At 37.3% G+C, this 22,171-nt stretch overlaps 2 protein-coding genes across 3 annotated transcripts; both read right to left on the bottom strand.

Annotated features, from left to right (window-relative positions):
- Positions 1-50: 50 nt before the first annotated feature.
- On the bottom strand, positions 51-12,377 carry LOC306881501 (protein lifeguard 2-like). The gene is made up of 12 exons (XM_079435643.1): positions 12,298-12,377; positions 10,938-11,100; positions 10,676-10,809; positions 10,083-10,147; positions 9,925-9,978; positions 9,768-9,818; positions 6,370-6,409; positions 6,204-6,241; positions 5,675-5,762; positions 5,498-5,593; positions 2,092-2,145; positions 51-2,008 (listed from the first exon to the last, which is right to left on the bottom strand). Exons 2-12 carry the CDS (start codon positions 11,092-11,094, stop codon positions 1,862-1,864), a joined length of 924 nt encoding a protein of 307 aa, XP_079291769.1. The 5' UTR covers positions 11,095-11,100; positions 12,298-12,377; the 3' UTR covers positions 51-1,861.
- A 49-nt stretch (positions 12,378-12,426) lies between these two features.
- On the bottom strand, positions 12,427-21,798 carry LOC306880996 (ATP-binding cassette sub-family F member 2-like). 2 transcript variants are annotated; one of them, XM_079434793.1, is made up of 15 exons: positions 21,728-21,798; positions 20,734-20,917; positions 17,395-17,607; positions 17,102-17,284; positions 16,526-16,697; positions 16,225-16,320; positions 15,690-15,792; positions 15,500-15,595; positions 15,265-15,384; positions 15,055-15,144; positions 14,856-14,966; positions 14,692-14,754; positions 14,366-14,494; positions 13,542-13,745; positions 12,427-13,424 (listed from the first exon to the last, which is right to left on the bottom strand). In XM_079434793.1, the coding sequence occupies exons 2-15, from the start codon at positions 20,876-20,878 to the stop codon at positions 13,308-13,310; spliced, it is 1,842 nt and encodes a 613-aa protein (XP_079290919.1). In that variant the 5' UTR covers positions 20,879-20,917; positions 21,728-21,798; the 3' UTR covers positions 12,427-13,307. The 2 variants fall into 2 exon arrangements, with proteins under 2 accessions (XP_079290919.1, XP_079290920.1); XM_079434794.1 differs by having other exon boundaries at positions 21,091-21,791.
- Positions 21,799-22,171: the final 373 nt, after the last annotated feature.

The raw sequence follows: 22,171 nt of genomic DNA, 5'->3' as shown, positions 1-22,171 counted from the left end.
TTTTTTTAAATGACTGCATAACAGGAATAACACATACAACACACCAGTTTATTATTCACGGTTATGTTTATTTATTTTACTAAAGCACAGATGAGGTTACAAAACAACACAGTATCCTGTTATCACCCACTGGCCGTTAGTATTTTAACAGGAAAAAGAGGGAATGCTTTTCAGTTCTAAATTAGCACACAGTGGGTCTCTGTACCACAGATCATGCAGTAATTATCGGTTAAACATATTCATTTGTAGACACAGAAGTGCACAGAGAGAGAGATAGGAAAGGCATAGGGTGATCCATATACACTTAATATGCACATGTACAATAAGAACTGCACAACAAAATACACAGATCACCTCAAATTTAAATCCTTCCTCTGAAAAAATAGCTTTCAAAACCAAGCATGTTAAGCTTTCAGTGTCTGTAAAACATTTATACATTTAATCTAAAAAGGAACAAAGTTGCATGTGTGAAATGTACATATGAGAAAATACATAAATGTGTTTTTTAAACTGCATTTCAGTAACAATACTGTAGGTTAGCATAGCCTTAAATCAAGAAATAAAGCATATAGGTATGTGAGGCTTTCTACCCAAATCTCTTATAACCCACTGTGACAAATGAAACACCAATCCATCAAAAAAATTAATGTTTCATTTATAGAAACAGCTTGCAAGCAAAGAGGAATGTCAATAGAGGTGTGACCTAAAAACCTACTGAGGTTTTCAGAATTAAGAAAAGGTTCCCCAAGTAAAATGTCAACACACTCAAGCCCATGGAAAATAAGCCCTATGTGTTTGAAACAAATCATAAAATACATTATATTATCTTTTGTCTCTTCTGAATGTAATAAGTCATCTCTTTTCAAATAAGTCAGCACATGATAATTCAGTATCTAAGACATTTTACTCAAAGGTGACTTAGAAAATTAGCAATCAAATGTCTTGGAAATGAGCAAAAACACCCAAGCATCACACACTTACGAATTAATTTACGAGGCAATTCATAGACATATACTGTAAACCTCACAACTGACCTGTTGGACCAAGCGCCGCAATTAAAATCTCCGCCATCGTCACATGACAGAGTTATATTTGGCACACAGTATTATTATTTTTTTTTTTTTTTTATAAATCTGCGTTGGCTGCATACAACAACACAGAACTCTCACTATCAACCAGCATTCAGAGGCACAAGATATTTACTGACCGCAACAAGTTCCTGTAAGCTCCAGCTTCTGTCTCCCATTCAAGAGCAGGTTATTGCACAAAAAGCAATTCAAAGTGTCACATACGGGCCTCTCTAGCTCTGGTATAATTTCACTGCACAATGTTGCTGATTGACGAAACTTAGGTTGAAAGGACTGTTATACATTTAGTGATTGCCGGCAAAGAAATGCGTCAGGTTTAAGATTAATTTCAACTATACAACGTGCAAACGAAGGGATAATATCCATTGACAAGTAAGTACTGTCACTATATTCCCCACACACTGATTTTTCTTCATTATTGTGTGCTGGAATTCTAAACATTATTCAATGCAGATGACCTAGGTTTTTCAAATCACTTAACTGAAAACACATGTGTGCAATGATGTGCAGTGATTGTCTACCCTGAACAGCATATATCTGATTGGTTGCATGGTTATCTTGCAGCGATGGTGCATACGAAGTGTGCAAAGAGCTGCCGAACCATGACCAGAAGGAAAACAACAGCACACATCAAACTTCAACTGCCACACAGAATGAAGGAAGACTGTTCGCTCCTCACCAAACCTTGGATTAACTGAGAAGGGTGTGTGGGTGGGTGTGTGTGTATGTGTGTGTGTAACAGAGGACAAAGGCTAAAGCCTGGACACAGCACCTCACTCACGGCTCCCAAAGAGCTGAAGGAAAAAGAGGAATATGTAAACCACATCCATGTAGAGGCAGATGGCCCCGAACACATGCTCCTCTGGGTTCAGAGAGTACCGCCTGTTGCCGATCAACAGCTGCATGTCAAACGCCAGAAACTAAAGTACGACAAAAAGAGGATAATTACATCTTGTACGAAGCACATCAACATGACGATATTGCATAGCTAAAGGGTACTAACCAGAGTGAAAACCAGAGCACCAAATCCAGCATAAGCAGTATGCAACCAGGGTATCTAAAACCACAGACAAAAGCAGATGTTTGAGTTGACGACACTATATGGTTGGATTGATATCAAAATTATGACTTCAACATGATATCTGACAATATATAATAATTAGAATTCATTAAGAATGATTAATATATATTAATAACTATTATATAAAACAAATCAGCTTCTTTTAAATTGCACTGGAAACACATGGGAAATGCATACACTAAAATAATCTGGGTACAAACTAAACGATTAATATATATTAATAACTATTATATAATTTTTATTTCACTGGAAGCACATGGGAAATACATACACTGTGAAAAAAAAATGTGGAGAAAAAAATCAGCAGCTGTCGTTGCCAGAACTAAACCGTAAAAAAATAGTTATAATTAGCAATGTTTTAGGTTTTACGGATTGAATTTACATTTACATTAAAAGCCTATATTACATTAACTGGTGTAATGTTAATATACTAACCTACTGAAGTACTAAAATCTGTTTTGTGAGTTTCTAATGTACTAACAACCACCAAAAAACACAGGTGTTAAAGGGATAGTTCACCCAAAAAGTATTCCGTCAATAATTACTTCCCTCATGTCGTTCTAAACCCGTAAGACCTTCGTTCATCTTCTGAACACAAATTAAGATATTTCTGATGCATTCTGTCATTTTTGTTTTCTTTGCGTACAAAAAGTATTCTCGTAGCTTTGTAAAATTGTTGTCACATGGATTATTTTACCGATCTCCTTGCTACATTTCTGGACCTTGATGATGTTAATTACACTGCTGTCTGTGGGAGGGTCAGAGAGCTCTCAGAATGCATCAAAAATATCTTAATTTGTGTTCAGAAGATGAACAAAAGTCTTAAGGGTTTAGAACATGAGGGCAAGTAATTATTGACAGAATTTTCATTTTTGGGTGAACTATCCCTTTAATGAGAAAGTCCCATAATGGATCAAAGGTAACCCACAAGTAGTTTTTCCACAGACAAAAGTAACTTATCGTTAACAGGTTTTTACTAGGGATGCATGATATTATCGGACAGATATTGGAATCGGCCGATAAAGGCTTTAAATGTAAATATCGGCATCGGCCCGATATGAAAAATTCCGCCGATATATGTCTTGCCGATAAGAGGAATACATTAACTCACATGTTCTCAGCGTGTGCTAGTGATTAGATCACATCAGCAGTGTGGCTCATTCTTGAAGCAAAGTTTTGTCTGAATGATGATTAGATTGACTGTTTTGGATCGCTGCATTTAATCTGTGAAAGCATGCACAGAATGACGCGTTCGGTGTGTGATGGATCCAGCCAAATGTATCCATTTTGTTGTCAGGAGTGGGCTTACATGAGTGGACGAGCGCTGCTGCACGCTAAAATAGGAGCGCAATAATTCTGAGTCAAATATGCATTTATGCTCAGATGAGTTAATGTGTTACTTATAGCAGTTCAAATTTAGTTTTAATTTAGTGATTTTAACTTTTAGTTTAGTGATTGTAATGTTCTAATGCTATCTGGTCTAACTATAAAAGGTACAGCTCTTATAAAACCAGAGAGAAAGGCTGCATGGCTATGATAGTATGTGAGCGAGTCAGTGAAAATATTATTGCATTCCTATTGGTCAGTGAGCTCCGCTTAGCCTGACAGTTTGCCTGCCCTGAACCAGGTTAGCTTTACATTTACATTTATTCATTTAGCTGACGCTTTTATCCAAAGCGACTTACAATTGCTATATATGTCAGAGGTCGCACGCCTCTGGAGCAACTAGGGGTTAAGTGTCTTGCTCAGAGACACATTGGTGTCTCACAGTGGATTCGAACCCGGGTCTCTCACACCAAAGGCATGTGTCTTATCCACTGCGCCATCACCACGCCATCACAAGCTTTCCAGCATAAGTAGCCACAGTGACTGAGGTTGATCTTTGTTAAATCGCATGGTGTTGAATTGAAATCGAATCGCACTGCATGGTAATAGGGGTGCATCGCATCGCTAGCTGCTTCATATGTATCTTCAATGTACCGTATCGTTGGCTATGCATCGGCCTCAGTTATGGAGATGCACATCCCTAGAAGCTATAGCTTACATGAAAAAATAAAAAAATTAATAATTTAAAAAAAAAACAAAAAAAAAACAAACAAACATGACACTTGTAAATTACACAATTTCATATATACTGATTTATTCATTCATGTGTAATATGTTTTATTTTTTAAACAAATCATAAGCTCTAAAAGATTTTCTGAATTTTTACAACTCTTTTGCTTTAGACCATCTACAAATGTTAAATCTTAAAATAAAATGTTAGGGTTAACACTGCATCTTTCTGGGGGGGAAAAATGCAGCGATTGATAGATGTATTTATTACAGTTTATTTATAGTTATTTTCAAAGCGTCAATGTACTGTAAAAAAAAAACTTCATTATGTTTTATTTAATTTTAACAAATAAGTTCTTGTTAAAAACTAACCAAAATTAAAAATATTTTTCCTTATCATTTCTGCACAGGAGAGACTTGGTGTTGTTTCCAAACAAAAGGAAATATATCGGTATCGGCATCGGCCAAAAATAAGTTGAAAAATATTGGCACATCGGATATCGGCAAAAATCCAATATCGTCCATCCCTAGTTTTTACCATACACTGTAAGAAAAATATCCACAGAAAATTCCAGTACATATTATATTAAATTTACAGACATTTAATTTAACCCTAAAACACAATGCAATGTGCTATTCGAAGTATAGGTAAAACACCTGTAAAAATTCAATACAGAAAATTCTGCAATATTACCACAGTACATTAGGCCGTATTTTTATGGACTTACTTGCCAGTAAAATTACGATCATTTTTTACAGTGTACATATGTGACACAAGACCACAAAACCAGTCTTAAGTCGCTGAGGTATATTTGTAGCAAATGGCCAAAAATACATTGTATGGGTCAAAATTATTTATTTTTCTTATTTTGTTATCATTAGGACATTAATTTAAAGATCATGTTCCATGAAGATATTTTGTAAATTTCCTACTGTAAATACATCAAAACTTAATTTTTGATTAATAATATGCATTGCTAAGAGCTTCATTTGGACAACTTTAAAGGTGATTTTCTCAATATTTAGATTTTTTTTTGCACCTTCAGATTCCAGATATTCAAATCATCCATACATCAATGGAAAGCTTATTTATTCAGCTTTCAGGTGATGTATAAATCTCAATTTCTAAAAATAAAATTGTGATCCAAGGTCACTTATTTTAAAAAGATAAAAGGTAAAAAGTATATCTAAGTGATTATGACACAGGATTATAGTGACAGCTTCAAAGTGATCTAGTACTTAAATATCTATTAAGGGTTTACAAGCAGCTTACATATCCAAATGGTGCGGTGAAGAACAGTAAAAGCCCGGTGATCATCAGCACCATCATGAGGGAGAAAAGTAATCCATGACAGGTGGTGAAGTCAACCTAGATGACAGAAGACAACACTATCATATTACACATAAATGAAGCACTTGAAAGAAGCTGTTTAGGACAAAATGATCTCACCCTAGATTGGAAACAGAAGAGCGTGATGGCCAGACACACCAGTGCTGTGATGCCCACACACATCATCACAACTTTGGTATTATGGTAGCTGAAGATAGAAAAAGAATGAAATTAAAAACTGAAAGTAGTGCTGCAAATTCCACACGTATACACACACACACACTGGATGTATCCATGGACGTAATGGTTTTTCTACTTAATGAACTGTATTTTTATCCCATTACCCATTTTTAGATCTTCAAAAAAAAAAAACTTAAATCTGTGTGATTTATAAGCTGTTTTCCTTATAGAGACCAAAAAATGTCCCTACAAGGACAAGGATTTTGGATATTGCAATCTTTGTGGGACATTCTGTCCCCATAACATAGGGTATACCTGAACCACACACACATCCACTAACATTTTCTCAGTTCAGAGAGCTTAAAATGAAAAAAATAAATTTATGAAGCATATTTCACCTCTAGCAGTGCTTTGTGTTTTATATTAATAGAATATAAGGTAATAAGTTTAAATATTAAGTTTTTCTTACCTGGCTAGCATCCCCGCCATATAGGACATTGCCAAAGTCTGAAAATAAAGCAAGAATATTCAACACTTTCTTTTTCTGGTGGTTAAAAATGTTAAAGGATAGGGAATACTTATTATACTTATTATAAATGAGTGTTTATTATCAATGAGACAATGAGATTACTTACAAAAATGGCTAGAAGGATCATATTCGTAGGGTATCTTCGTCTGTAGATGAAACAAACACTGACAGATAAGTGATGGATATTAAAGAAGCTCAGAGTGCCTGAAATCCCACATACAATACAATTTTTATTTGTAAAGCACATTTCAAAACAACCAAGGTTGACCAAAGTGCTGTACAGGGTAGAATAAAAAGCACAAAAATAAGATGGCTACAACAAGACTATCAAATTTAAAACACAGCACTAACAAAACAACAATTCAACCAATAATCACGGGGTACTAAAAGCTAGAGAGAAGAGATACAGTTGGGCAAAAGAGTATTTAGTCAGCCACCAATTGTGCAAGTTCTCCCACTTAAAAAGATGAGAGAGGCCTGTAATTTTCATCATAGGTACACTTCAACTATGAGAGACAGAATGGGGGAAAGAATCCAGCAAATCACATTGTCTGATTTTTAAATAATTTATTTGCAAATTATGGTGGAAAATAAGTATTTGGTCAATAACAAAAGTTCATCTCAGTACTTTGTTATATACCCTTTGTTGGCAATGACAGAGGTCAAACTTTTTCTGTAAGTCTTCACAAGGTTTTCACACACGGTTGCTGGTATTTTGGCCCATTCCTCCATGCAGATCTCCTCTAGAGCAGTGATGTTTTGGGGCTGTCGCTGGGCAACACGGACTTTCAACTCCCTCCAAAGATTTTCTATGGGGTTGAGATCTGGAGACTGGCTAGGCCACTCCAGGACCTTGAAATGCTTCTTACGAAGCCACTCTGTTGCCCGGGCGGTGTGTTTGGGATCATTGTCATGCTGAAAGACCCAACCACGTTTCATCTTCAATGCCCTTGCTGATGGAAGGAGGTTTTCACTCAAAATCCCACGATACATGGCCCCATTCATTCTTTCCTTTACACGGATCAGTCGTCCTGGTCCCTTTGCAGAAAATCAGCCCCGAAGCATGATGTTTCCACTCCCCATGCTTCACAGTAGGTATGGTGTTCTTTGGATGCAACTCAGCATTCTTTCTCCTCCAAACACGACGATTTGAGTTTTTACCAAAAAGTTCTATTTTGGTTTCATCTGACCATATGACATTCTCCCAATCCTCTTCTGGATCATCCAAATGCTCTCTAGCAAACTTCAGACGGGCCCGGACATGTACTGGCTTAAGCAGGGGAACACGTCTGGCACTGCAGGATTTGAGTCACTGGCGGCGTAGTGTGTTACTGATGGTAGCCTTTGTTACTTTGGTCCCAGCTCTCTGCAGGTCATTCACTAGGTCCACCCGTGTGGTTCTGGGATTTTTGCTCACCGTTCTTGTGATCATTTTGACCCCACGGGGTGAGATCTTGCGTGGAGCCCCAGATCGAGGGAGATTATCAGTGGTCTTGTATGTCTTCTATTGTCTAATAATTGCTCCCACAGTTGATTTCTTCACACCAAGCTGCTTGCCTATTGCAGATTCAGTCTTCCCAGCCTGGTGCAGGTCTACAATTTTGTTTCTGGTGTCCTTCGACAGCTCTTTGGTCTTGGCCATAGTGGAGTTTGGAGTGTGACTGTTTGAGGTTGTGGACAGGTGTCCTTTATACTGATAACGAGTTCAAACAGGTGCCATTAATACAGGTAACGAGTGGAGGACAGAGCCTCTTAAAGAAGAAGTTACAGGTCTGTGAGAGCCAGAAATCTTGCTTGTTTGTAGGTGACCAAATTCTTATTTTACAGAGGAATTGACCAATTAATTCATTAAAAATCCTACAATGTGATTTCCTGGATTCTTTCCCCCCATTCTGTCTCTCATAGTTGAAGTGTACCTATGATGAAAATTACAGGCCTCTCTCATCTTTTTAAGTGAGAGAACTTGCACAATTGGTGGCTGACTAAATACTTTTTTGCCCAACTGTACCTCTTTAGAGCAGACTTGAAAGCAGAAATAGAGGGGGCTAGTCTGATAAGAAGATGTAGACTATTCCAGAGTTTCGGACCTGCAGTCGCAAAAGCGCGATCACCTCGTTTTTTAAGTCTACATCTAGGCACGATGAGTAGATGGGGTGTATGGATGAAGCAAGTCTGTCAGGTACTGAGGGGCCAAATTGTTAAGGGCTTTATACACAAATAGAAGAATTTTAAAATCAATTCTATATTTAATGGGTAGCCAGTGCAATGCTTATAAGATAGGGGTTACTGGCTCATACTTGCGGGTACCACAAAGAAGTCTAGCAGCTGCATTTTGCACTAGGCTGTAGACGGGAGAGAGAAGACTGAGAAACACTGTAATAAAGTGAATTGCAATAATTTAGGCGAGTTGTTACAAAAGCATGGATCACCGTTTGGAAATTACTCTGTGATAAAAAGGGTTTTACTTTAGAAAGTTGACGGAGATTATAAAAACATGATTTTACAACAGAATTTATCTGTTTATCAAATTTTAAGTTATGATCAAATAGAACGCCCAGATTTCTAGCACACTGAGTTTCTTTACTTGACAGCCAAAGCTTAAATTCTTCTAGACAGGCCAACAGCGATTGTAGGCCGTTTTTATCATTGTGCTTTAAAGGAAAGTAGATCTGAGTATCATCAGCATATAGATGAAAGGATACTTTATATTTGTTAAAAATTTAACCCAGAGGTAGCATATACAGGGTAAACAATACTGGTGCAAGGATTGATCCCTGTGGCACTCCACAATTAAGAGGTATACTAGAGGAAGACTGATGACCAATACAAACATTAAAACTTATTTTGGTCAGATAGGAACGGAACCACTGTAAGTCTAAATGTGTCAACAGGACCTCGTGATCAACCAAATCAAAAGCAGCACTCAGATCTAATAAAACTAAAGCCATGGATTTCCCAGAGTCAGTTTCTGTAAAGATATCACTTGAGACTCTAAAAAGGGCAGATTCAGTACTGTGTAAAGCTTTAAAGCCAGATTGAAACATCTCATGAACAGAATTAGCAGTCAGATAAGATTGCAATTGAGTCAAGACCATTTTCTCAAGGATCTTTGAGATAAAGGGTAGATTAGGAATAGGATGAAAATTGGTAAAAGAGGAAGGATCCAGGTTTGTTTTTTTTAAGATATCACCACAGCACATTTAAGACTGTTAGGGAAGGAACCAGTATACAAACATTTGTTAATAACCAATAACAGACCAGAACCAACTGTGTCCATGATTTGTCTAAGAAAAAGAGGAGGAATTATATCTTGAGGGCAGATAGTTGGTTTTAGGTGACCAACAATTTTATTACATGAAATCAAATCAGTAGGCTCAAACTCAGACCAGGTAGAAGAACATAATGGAACATCATGCAAAATATCATCCTATGTGAGCAAACATCTCCTATGCTGGTCTCAAACTCAAAAACAAGCAGAATGTATAATAAAAAGTATCTTCTTACCGTGCATTAGTACTGCATACAAGCATCAGGTATGTTCCCATGAAAGTCATGCTGGACAAAAACAAAGCAGTGTCACTAACAGGGTAAATATAATTCAAACAAAAAGTCTCAAAACCTCTAATGAGGAATTAGAACAGTGTATAATTCAGTCACTTACTACGAGGTCAGATAGAAAACTCGATTGTACTGTACAAACTTCCGGACTGGTTCACTGTGAAACACAGAACGGTTATCAGTTACAGTGCTTTCTTTTAAAAGTGAGATAAATGGATAACATGGGGTTGTGTCTTGTACTCTGATGTGTGTATCACTTACCAAAATGTGAAGAGTGACACCACACTAAATGTGACCATGAGCTGAACCATGAGGATACAGAAAACCTGCAAATGAAATACATGCTTTTCATGACTAGAATTTTTATACATTACCATTCAAAAATGTTCCGGAATACATTCTGCTTGTTTTTGAGTCATATTTTTGAAGGACATCTCTTATGCTCATCATTATTTATTTGATAAAAAAATACTGTAAAACAGTAATATTGTGAAATATTATTACAATTTAAAATAGCTGTTTTCTATTTTAATATATCTTAAGTTGTAATTGCAAAAGTTGCCAAGCTGAATTTTCAGCAGCCATTACTCCAACCTTTAGTGTGGCATGATCCTTCAGAAATCATTCTAAAATGCTAATTTGGTGCTGAAGAAATATTTCTTATTATTATCATTGTTAAAAACAGTTGTGCTCTCAAATATTTTTGAGGAAACTGTGATACATTTGAAAGAATTCCTTGATGAATGTACATTTCAAAAGAACAGCATTCATTTGAAACATTAACATTAGTACTGTCTTACTGACACATAATTTCTGCTGCAAATGGAAAAACAATTGAATCAGGACTTTCACACCTTCCTGATGAACATGCGGCGGATATTCTTGTCCTCCCAGTTGTTTCCACTGAGGCCGTCGAAGCTGCTGCTGGAGCTCGGGTCAGAGAAGGGTGAGGACATGTCTGCAGCATACGCATTGGAATATCCTGGACCTAAACAGACATTTTGCACTATTAAAATTGTTCAAACAGAGAAGAAAGACATCAAAGATAATGCTCCTTGCTTATTACCAAAACTTCTGCATCTATAACTAAAGATATTACAATAAATGGTAATTTACTGGGGCCGGGATGCACATAAGCCCAGCTGGGGTGCACAGGCATGTTTGGGGGTGGCATTGGGGGCGGCTGGGAGGCGTAAGTGAAGCTACCACTTCCTTGTTCTTTATCTCCTGCTGTAGCTTCAGCATAGCTGGGTGGGGCTGCTGGCAGACTCATGGTCTACTGTAAAACAATACATGAAAGACACAATGAAAAAAATCATCTGAGGATGGAATCACAACTAGATACTTGAGCACCCCGGCTTACTTTAATATTTTATGCCCCAATACCAATGGAACTTTGCAACTCTTCACCACATGAATTCATTATGAGCCTAACACTTGGATCCTTTCCTGATTTAAGGATCCTTAAAACCTTTACACAAAGTTAATAGAAAATCTAAAAATGTTTGAATATGTTTTGTATCATATTTGGTGCATCAGGCTTTTATGGCCCATACAATATGATATAGACAGAATATAGGGCACACACTTGAGGAGAAAAAAAATACCTGTTTCATACGGAGTCTTAGTAAGATGATATTTAAATGCTTAGTTTTATGATCAAAGCTATGTAGTATTTATTGTGGGGGGCAAAACAAATAATGCAATGCAATACAGTGATAACTGAGACAAATAAACGTTCCTCAAAAGCCTGAAGTATAATACTTAATACTCACATTTTAACATGATTTGGATAATCAAGCAAACTTAAGTGGCTCCAGTACATTAAATGTTTATCTTAAAATGTAATATCAATATAAGTTATTCTTACATCTACTGTTAAAAATTCTGAAAGATTTCGCAGCAAAAAGTCACGTCTACCACACCCTGAAGATGGACGTTTTTAAAATTATACTAAATGTTATTTTTCTTGCTAAAAAGCAATCAGGTGACATAAGTCATGTAGGAGATTGTGCAGAAGTGTTTTCCCCGGTTTTTTTTTTTTTTGCGAAGTGGTGATCATTTTGAGGCGGCTTTAAAAATGTATGCATCAAATATTAACAGTAGCATTTACATGGTTAATTGTACTGTGAAAAAATGTTGTGTTATCTATCAATAATAAACACTGAACATCAGTTTAGATTTTGACCAGGCTAGTGATTGCAAAGCTGTCAAATAGACCGCACAACAGTCTCTAATCCTAAAGTATTAGTCTTAATGAGTAACGTTACTGTCGGTCACACTAAAGTCAGCAGCAGTGACAGGACTGACAGCGCTTAGCTTAGCTAGCACATCGATGACACTTTTCAAGCCCATTCTGTCGTGCAGGAGTCGACTAATGATGATTAGCGCATATAAGAATAACGTTGCTAGAAATTACTTTAAAACGTATGTCCAAATTAATTAGTTGTAAATTAAGCTCTGTATTTCAACTTACCTTACTGTAACAGCTAACGTGACACTTGAGAACCCCAAGTAAAAACAATGTACTCAATCATGTAATGACGTACATCCGGTGTTTCCGGAAATGAATAACGCGAATCATAGGAAAGTATCTATGCTTGTAGAAGTTTTAGCGAAATGTACTGCATTTATTATTGAACATATTGAGTAAATATTTTACAGCGAAAACGTGCTGTTGGTCACACAAATCAGAAAAATAAACGATGGCAATATATCCATAAATGCACATTTTCGGGGTAGAAATCCGTGCTTTTTAGAATTAAAAATAAATGTTATACTGAATGAATCTTACCTTTAATTAAAAACTAAACGTAGCTATTTTTTCTCTGTTGAAACACATGGTCACACTATTCAACAATATATACCAAGGTAAAAATGTCTTTAATGGTTATAAATTATAGCCACCTTTTCCGTTATTTAACATTTTTTAAAATATTTAAAAAGACATACATGTAATAATCCCATTTTTATTACAAAGCCTGAGAATGGAATCTTTCAGCTATGCAGACACTAAACCATAGTACTCTTGGTTCTGTAATGTAGAAACCAAGGCAATACATCTTGAGCAAAATGGATAGATTGAAAAAAAAAACTGTAGAAGCCAAATCAATAAATGTACGCTTTTAATTAGATATCATTATTGCAAATACAGCTTTAAACAATATTTGATAAAATAAAACTGAGTTCTTGAAGTTTACTTTATCGTTCATATTTGTCCTATTGACCTTCCCTGTTCTAGTACAAAAAATTTAAGTGCACACCCTTAAATTTTAATAGGTTTTTCGAAGGTAAAGTCCAAATACTGTGATGCATATTAACACAAAAAAAGAAAAGACAGCTACTTCCACTGGAAACTCCAGTGACTGACTCGGGTGTTAAAGGTGGTACTGAAACTGCAGTCTAGCCAGCATGCTTGTATTTCCTGGATAGCAATATTCTGGTTGGCAGAGATGTTGGAACTGCCTTCTATGGGGGCTCTATTGGCTATAAACCATGCATCTGTTTGTCGATTTTTGATTTTAGATGTTCCTTGTAGGCCAGAATGCCCCTGCTCCATTTTGTGATGGTCTGCTTTTCACAAACCCAGATCTCCTGAGCCACCTGCAAGGAAAGAAACCAATATTACAACAAAATAAAAAAAATACCTCATGTCAACTGCATTAGCTTGACAGATATAAAATGATAGTTAAATGTACAAAATGGGCAAGATCACATTACCTGCTGAATAAGTCTAAAGTCGTGGCTGACCAGCATCATTCCACCCTCAAATTCATTGATGGCTTCAGCCAGAGCGTCAATAGTTTCAATGTCAAGGTGATTGGTCGGCTCATCAAGAAAGAGCATGTGGGGATTCTGCCAGGCCAGCCAGGCAAAGCAGACACGGCACTTCTGCCCATCGGACAGATTCCTAATAGGACTCACCTAGTTTAAAAAGGAACACGTCAATAAATAAAGTAGAATTTATTTTCAGGTTAAAGGGGTCCTATTATGCTATTTTACAAAGTCTTGATTTTGTTTTGGGGGTGTACTAGAACATGCTCTCATAAGTGCAACGGTAATATGTATTGTTTATTCTTTAATTCTAACATTATAACATGAATTGCACTGAAACTGTTATACAGTTGAATTTATTTATACCATAGTCCCACAGACTTGCACTATTTGTGGCGGCATATATATGCAAATTAATTCTCTGCCAGCGGGAGGAGCTGCACTGGGTTTCGATTTTGAAACCTGCAGTGCTCAACTAAGCATTCTCCCCACCCCCCCAACCATTCAAATTTCTGTAGGTGGGATTTACAATTTGTGATATCACAAATACAGGAAAACAACGTTGTAGTCCAAACGAGCCGTTCGTTGTAGTTCTTGAAAAGGGATTTTTTTAAAAACTAAATATCTCCCTTTGGAGTGGACTTTGAGATTTGCAAATTTGGAGATCGTTTTATGCCCAAACATACACACTACACACTGACTAAAATTCAAAAAGTGAAAAAGCATACTAGGACCCTTTTAATATAAAGCTTAAAAAAAAAAAACTCTACCTGCTGTTTGCCAGTGAGTCCATAGCGGCCAATGATTTTCCTCATTTCTTCCCTCTCCTTAATCTCAGGGTAACACTTCATCATATATTCCAGAGGTGAAAGGTCAAGTTCCAGTTGCTCTGTTAGATGCTAGAGAAAGAATCAAAAGTTAATACTATTAAACCAGTCTAAAGCCACTAATCTCAAATTATTTGGTGGTATTTTAAAGTTAAAAATAAAGTTATTCATTTGGTCATTTAAGTTAGTGCCATTATCTTCACTTATCACTCTGATCTATTATAATTACTATAGTACTACATAAATGTCAAATGGTCAAGCCAACAGACCTGATGATATCGTCCAATCTTCACATGGGAGTGTTTTCTAATCATACCATCTGTGGGAAGGAGCTGAAAGAGGAGATGTTTTATAAAGCACAATACTAAAGACTGCAAATTACATAAAATGTGTGAACACCAAATGGAATTCCATTTGTTAAAATGTGCCTTACCTCTCCAGTGAGGAGCTTCAGCAAAGTAGACTTGCCCGCCCCATTGGGACCCACAAGGGCCACCCGTGTGTCCAAGTCAATTCCAAACTCCAGGTTCTTATAAATATGTGGCTATAACAAAAAAATGTGAGTACCTCAACCCAGAGAAAGATGCAACAAAAGGGTATAAAATGTAGTACTGTTTATTAGACCTGCGTACCATATTTTCAGAATACTTGAAGCTGACATTCTGAACCATAATGACAGGAGGAGGGATCTTCCCACAGGGAGGAAAACAAAATGACAGGGTCTGAAAGGAAAAAGTAGCTTGAGCCATTTTGCTACTAATTGAAATGTGGCATAGAGCAAAAAAAAAATAAAAAAAAAGCTTGCTGTGCCTGAGATCAAGTGGAAATGGTTCTTTCATTACCTTGTCATTCACAACACGTTCAGTAAGACCTGAGGCAACCATCTTCTGTAAAGTCTTCTCTTTGCTCTGAGCTTGTCTGGCCAGCTTGGCAGAACCGTGACCAAACCGAGCAATGTAGTTCTGAGGATCAACAGGAACACGTTTAGAAAACCACAACAAATCACAAGATTAGCGGTTAGAGAAAGGCACAGAAGATTTCTATGTTTATAAAAAGGTACATGTAGCAGTAGTTTACCTTCATGTGTGCTATCTGGTCCTGCTCCCAGTTAAAACGCTTCATCTGGTTCTCCTCCAGTTCCTCTCGGGTCTTTATATACTGGTCATAGTTACCCTTTACAGAAGAGGATGAATGATAAATGAAATGGCACATTTGTAATAAGAAATCAGCCCTAAGGGCTTAGGAGGGACAAAATTAGTCTTTTTACCGTGTAATATTTCAGCTTGCGCTGGTGCAGGTGAATAATGTTGGTACAAACACCATTAAGGAAATCCTGAGAATGGGATATTAAAACCAGAATTCTTTTGAACCTGTCAGGGGAAGAAAAGAAAAACTTGAGCACACAGCTCTCAGCATAACGTTTGCAAATAACTAGATCACAACAGAATGCATTTTGTAATACAAGACACTTTATTTAAAGGTGAGCTTGTTGAGGTGCAAGTATTATTAATTGTAACATGCATTACTATAAGGTTAGGATTAGAGCACTGTAACAAAGTGGTACTCTAACATCTTCAAACAAACCAGCATATGAGTTGTGCTGACAGATCAGTTAAACGCTTCGGTCTAGTTTTTGTCAAAGCTCCATCCATACCAAGAACAAAATGCTTGATGGAAGAGCTACAATTCGGCCTTTTGTTAACATCATTTCATCAGCAACAATCCACATTAAACTAATTATAAATATAAACCATTTTATACGATATTCTCACATAGCCTTGGTTTTGAATAGAATGACTTACTCGCTGAGTTCTTCCTCCAGCCAAACACATGCATCCAAGTCCAGGTGGTTTGTTGGCTCATCCAAAAGCAACATGAAAGGCTTGAGAAACAGTGCCCTTAAGATTTCAGAAAAACAATGAGTTCAGATGGTTGAAAGTTATATGCAAATGCATTCATAGAAATGCACGGGGATCAGAAAATACGCTTCATACCGTTTTTGTCATTGCACAGTTAGCACAAAGCTACTGTGCTATCATTCGGCCTTTTGTTACATCATCTCCCAGCAGCTCTAAACTTTGGTATAAGATTCTGAAAGCTCACCGAGCAAGAGCAACACGCATCCTCCAGCCACCGCTGAAGTCTTTGAGTTTCTTCTGCTGCATAGCAGTAGTGAAGCCCAGACCGTTAAGGATCCGCGAGGCCCTCATCTCGGCTTTATCAGCATCCAGCTCCTCCAAACGCTCATACAGCTCCATCAGCTTCTCACATGCAGCTAAAGTTTGACAAATGTAAATAATTAAATTCACAAATTACAAATAAGTGTTCCTCAACCATGAGATTCCTTAAAAACTGAACAGAATTAAGGAGCCTTCTCAAGCTGAGATGTCCAATATACCACGCCTAGGAAAGGAGGCTGTTACAAAAACAGTTCCTATGAAAACGTGGAAGGTTTTCAATCTGATCTGACCTATTAAAGAAATTATTCTCCAGCAAAATGAGAAAATGTTCATTAACCACCTTCATTACACGTTTATCCTTACTGTCACTGGTTCTCAGACGTCTTGGTATTAAACAATTCACGTAGAACAAGTAAATGCCAATCATCATTTCTAGGTGAACTAATCCTATCAAAACCTATCAAGCCGTTTGCATTTGATCAGAGTTGGTGAAACTCACAGTCCTCATGAGCGAGCCTTTCAGCCTCTCTCTCCAGCTTGATCCTCTCTTCATCTACCTCCATCACACACTCCAGAGCAGTCTTCTCACTGGGAGCCATCTCACGGGTCAGATGGTAGATATCAATGTGCTCTGGAATTGGCACCTCCCTGTGACCAATCGCAGACAGCAGCATGGATTTGCCTACACAAAGATTTAGATACAAGTCAGTCATCTATGAGTCTGTCAATTAAAGTCACTTCTAAAGTTACAAAGAGATCTATTAGCTCAACATGAACAGAGTGTTCGTTTACCAGTTCCATTGAGTCCGATAAGGCCATACCGACGGCCAGAGTTGAGCTCCAAACTAGTGTCACTGAGCAGCTCCTGTCCGTGAAAGGTGAGAGACAAGCTGCTGATGTGCACATCAGTGCTGTTGGGATGAGACGCCAGCACGCCAGTCACTGCTCGAGCCTCGGTTTTTTTCAGCTCAAACTCATCCAGCTCCTTCGTCAAACTGGCAACCCCTGTAAAAAGGAAAAAAAGGAATAATCAAATGGGTTAAGGAAGATGAGTATCAGGTTTTGAAACATTTTTAATAAAAGCACATGCAATGCCTATTCACACCAATGCATACAAAAATAAGACAGGCTGAACTAAAAAGCCAGTAGAGGCTCTTATAGAAAAGCAGAAATATCCTAGCAAATGTGCGAAATCCATTGTCTATTGTCAGTAGCGTAGCAATGAAGCAAACAGTATTAACATTATTCAAACAGCTGTTTTTTCAATCCGCTATGAGGTTTATCAAATAACACAGATACAGAGAGAAAATAGACGGCTTTACATTATTTCAGTTATTCACTGTGATTTAGCAATATCCTGTTTGCGAGTGCCACCAAGTCATGGTTTTATGTAACAGCAGGGCACATGACCAAAAACAAATTTTTCTTCATTTAAAAAACAAAAAAAAAGGAGTCTGCCCAGACACATTAATAGACATTCAATCAATTTAATCCCTTAGCTGTCATCCCCATTTTTGAAAATTCACGAAAAAGTGCACTATGCAAACTAGGGCTGTAATCAACCAAAGAAAATCTTGGTCGACTGAAGTCCTGAAACTTTCGACTAAAAATCGACTAAAAATGACGTTGTGGAGAAAAAAAACGTATGTTACATTAATTAGATACGCACTGTGCTCAGTACTTGGTAGCCTTGTTGTCTGCCTAAATTAATTATAAATAAACATAAAAAACTAATAGGCTATTTGCAGTATATTAAATCGTTTTTGACCTAATTATTTTGCACTGAAATGAGTGACACACGAGTCTGTCGTCTCTGACAGCGGTGCATCTGCGCAATATCATAGCCTGTGATTTCTGAAAACAGTACTATGTTGTCAACTAGTGATATCACAAGAACTTTTGAGGAATGTGCAACATAATTTAGAAAATTATTTTTGTCATATGTTATAAGTATAACTGTCAGACACTATCATTTCAGCCGCTCTGCGCAGCTCGCACAGAGCGAGGCTGAACATAAGAGCTCAGCTTCGCGGCTGAGACACGAATAGACTTAAAGCTTTTACTCTTAATAAACACAAAAGGCGCGTCCACTTTAATAACAAAGGAATATTTATTAAACAAACAAGAGCAGAAACCAAATAAAGTGCATAACTGAAAAATAAAGCATCTTAGGCTCAAAACTAACACAAACAGTGGGCACAGCGCAATTGCGCAATATTGTGAGAACTGATCGCGCGCTGTGTGAGAACTGAGAAAGTGGAGCACTTCTATCAGAGTGATTCCGCCTATCGCGCCTTCACTAACTTTAAGTTAATCAACAACGAATTGTGACTCCTGGGAAAAACGGGATGTCTGGTCACCCTATCCCTATAACCATTCAGTTGCTGAGGCCATTGTTTCAGATCGCTAGTTTGCGTTTTGGTAGCGTATCCGCCCACTGCGGCTGCCATACTCTGACTAGATATACAAACGCCCCTCATCTGATTGCGATCCAGTGACAGGGACGCACATTTTAAAAGACAAGACAGTCAACTTAGCCTATAGGATGTATTTTGAATGTCCGGTAGTCCTCAAATAACATTTTAGTCCCGTCTCGTCTCGTTAACGAAGACGCGCATACATTTCGTCATAGTTTTTATCATCAGATATTAATTTTATCTCGTCAACTTCTCGTCTTAGTCACAGAAAAAAGGTTCGTTAACGAATATTTTTCGTCGTCCTCTTCGTTAACGAAATTAACACTGGTTCTTTGGAAGGAGACAGCTTCTTGTTTTTACACTAGCTTATTATTAAATAAATAATATTCAGCATCAAACCTTCTAAAGCCTACTTATCTGTCTCTTTTCTCCAGTGGGTTGGGCTAATCCAAAAAAAGTGAAAACAATGGGGGTGTTCTGAAAACAGACTGTTACCTGTGAAACAGGGGTGCTCTGAAAACACCCCCATTAGTGCTTTCCACCTGATGAAATGAGCGCGGCCAAACTGATGAAATGAGCGCGGCAAAAAATCGACCAATCAGATTTTTGGTCGAACCAGACCATATCGACCAATTAATCGACTGGGACGTTACAGCCCTAATGCAAACTTAAATTATTATAATTCATGAACGCTTTTGAATACAGACCTAAGGTTGGTCTCTTTTTAAAGAAGACAATTAGCAGATTATTACAGAAGAGAAAGATTAAAGTATTAAAAAGTTATAGAAGTTTAAATTTACTGTAAAACAAATTATACTATTTTTATTTTATATAAATATTTTAAATAGTTAAAAATCTAAAATTGCTATAAAATTAAAGCCATGTGTACATAAGTTGTGTTCCAAATTTGAAGTTGATTTGAAAAAAAAAAATAAATTTGAAAAAAAAAAAAAAAAAAGAGGTTCATATGCAATTTTGTTTAGGCGTTATACCAAAAACAGCCACCGGGTGCCATTCAAACTCCATTTAATTTTTTGTTGATGCATTTCTGTCACAAATCTATAAATTTCTCTCTCAATGTTACATCTATAACAATATAAACACCAAATATGGAATCTTGAGACTCTGACCTTTCCAACGATATGTATTTTGTCAAGATTATAAAAAGTTTTGATTCTAAAAGACCGTAATACATTTTGTAATATGACACCCCCGCTAAGGGGGAGGAGACTGCTAAAACATTTTGAAGTACCATTTCTATGGTAACGCAATGTCTGATTTCAAAAAGGTTTTCACAGGATGAATTGAGATTTTAAGCTTTCAAATGGTATATAACATATGATGATTGCTAAAACATGTGATAGGGAAAAAGGCAAGGAAATAAAGACTTTGACAAAGGTCAGAACTCCTGTTATGATGTAGATTTATCACAGACTCTTGGTGCACTCGTCATAAATTAATCTATTACTGTTCCTACATAACTTGTAACAACAAAAAATGGTAAAATATCCATTTAGGAGACTTAGACCTTTCCAATGATATATAGTTTGTCATGATTACATTAGGATTTAATTGTAATATAGTGAAGTAAAGTTAGGTGTCCCGTATACGGGATGGTGACAGTTAAGGGGTTTTAAAATGTTCATCACACCAAATTTTCACATTGCATATTTGTTGTGAACAGGCTTTAAGACTGCCTATGAATGTTTCTTACCATTGACCTCAGCCTCTCCATTCTGCTGGTTCTCGGGTTTCTCTGCATCACCATTCACTCCATCCTCTGGTTTCTTTGTACGCTGACGAGCTTTGGATGCTTCTTTCTTCTTTGCTGCCTTCTTTTTTGCTAAATCAGATGGCATTTTAACTGTGAATACCAGGAACAGAACACCTCTGAAAACCTGTGAGAGAGACAAAAAAAAAAGATCAGTTGGAGGTAAAGATGCCATTATAGGATTATAGAAAAAAATACCTTACAAAGTACACATTGTTCCCAAACGTACTTCCTGTGTAATCAACAATCGATTCGTCAAAACTCGTATACTTTGTTCACAGGATTATTTTAAGGTCTCACCGAACTGCAGGCACCAGAGGGCAGTGGTTCGGCTCGGCTCACGTGGAGTCGGCCAGTACTTTTCCCTGACGCAGTGTAGGCGAGTAACTGTGATGGTGAAGTGATACCGGCAAAACAAAGACTCCACGGCAAATTACATCGCGATGGGATCGCGATGAAGTTAAAAGCACATACAACGGATAAAACAGCGAAATATCGGAGCCGCTAAAGAGTAGAGAATAAAGCGTGTCTGTTAACTCTAAGGCCCGCCCTAAGATCTAAGCCACTTCACCATGCTAACGCTAGCCATAAAACACCGGTGTACCCCAGATCACGAGTAAATCTTGCTCCCTTGGCATAGAACAACTGCAGTTTATATCCAAATTCTGATAAGTAACTTTAGTAGATTAAAGTGGAATCCGAAAAAAACATGTTAAACTAGCTGAGGGGCACACGCTAGTCTAGGTTACCACGAGCTAGCCGGCGAGCTAACAGCCGGTAAAACTTGCCTGTTAATCCGAAAGATGTCCAGAGAACAAAATTAAACGAGTAAATAAGGTATAGGTTTGTTTGTAGACATCGATCATCATACATATATATATATATAGATAGTTAACATGAGTAAATAAGCAACTTTAGTGGAATTAGGCCGTCTTACCTAGCTCTCTTCCTGATGAACCGCCTAGCACCAGAGCAGCCGTCGTTCTCATGGCTCGCGCTACAAGCGGTAAGATGCGCGTGTCGCCAATACAGGCGCGGCAGCCAATCAGAGGCTGATACATCGAACTCTCCACCTACTTCTTTCCATATGAAAGTGAGAGCGTTATCTGGGCGTGGTTTGTTTCACGGTTTAGTCACACACAAAGCCTGCGTCGCAATGTGCATGCTTTTTATCCTAAATTCTATGCGATATTAGTAATTTTTAATACTATTTAGGGCAGATAGGGTGGATGCACCTTGAGACGCAGGAAAGACCTAAAATTAGTAATATAATCAACTAGCTATGTGAATCATACAGAAATTATAATTTCGAGGTCAAGATATGCTCATAATTTATAGTGCATTTTTTCCCTAGACTCTAGTGGCTAGGAACTAGGGGCTA

The sequence above is a fragment of the Barbus barbus genome (genome assembly GCF_936440315.1).
Source record: "Barbus barbus genome assembly, chromosome: 15".
In the NCBI taxonomy this organism is placed as follows: Eukaryota; Metazoa; Chordata; class Actinopteri; order Cypriniformes; family Cyprinidae; genus Barbus; species Barbus barbus.
The sequence above is the reverse complement of the archived record's forward strand: the minus strand, read 5'-3'. Positions and strand labels throughout refer to the sequence as shown.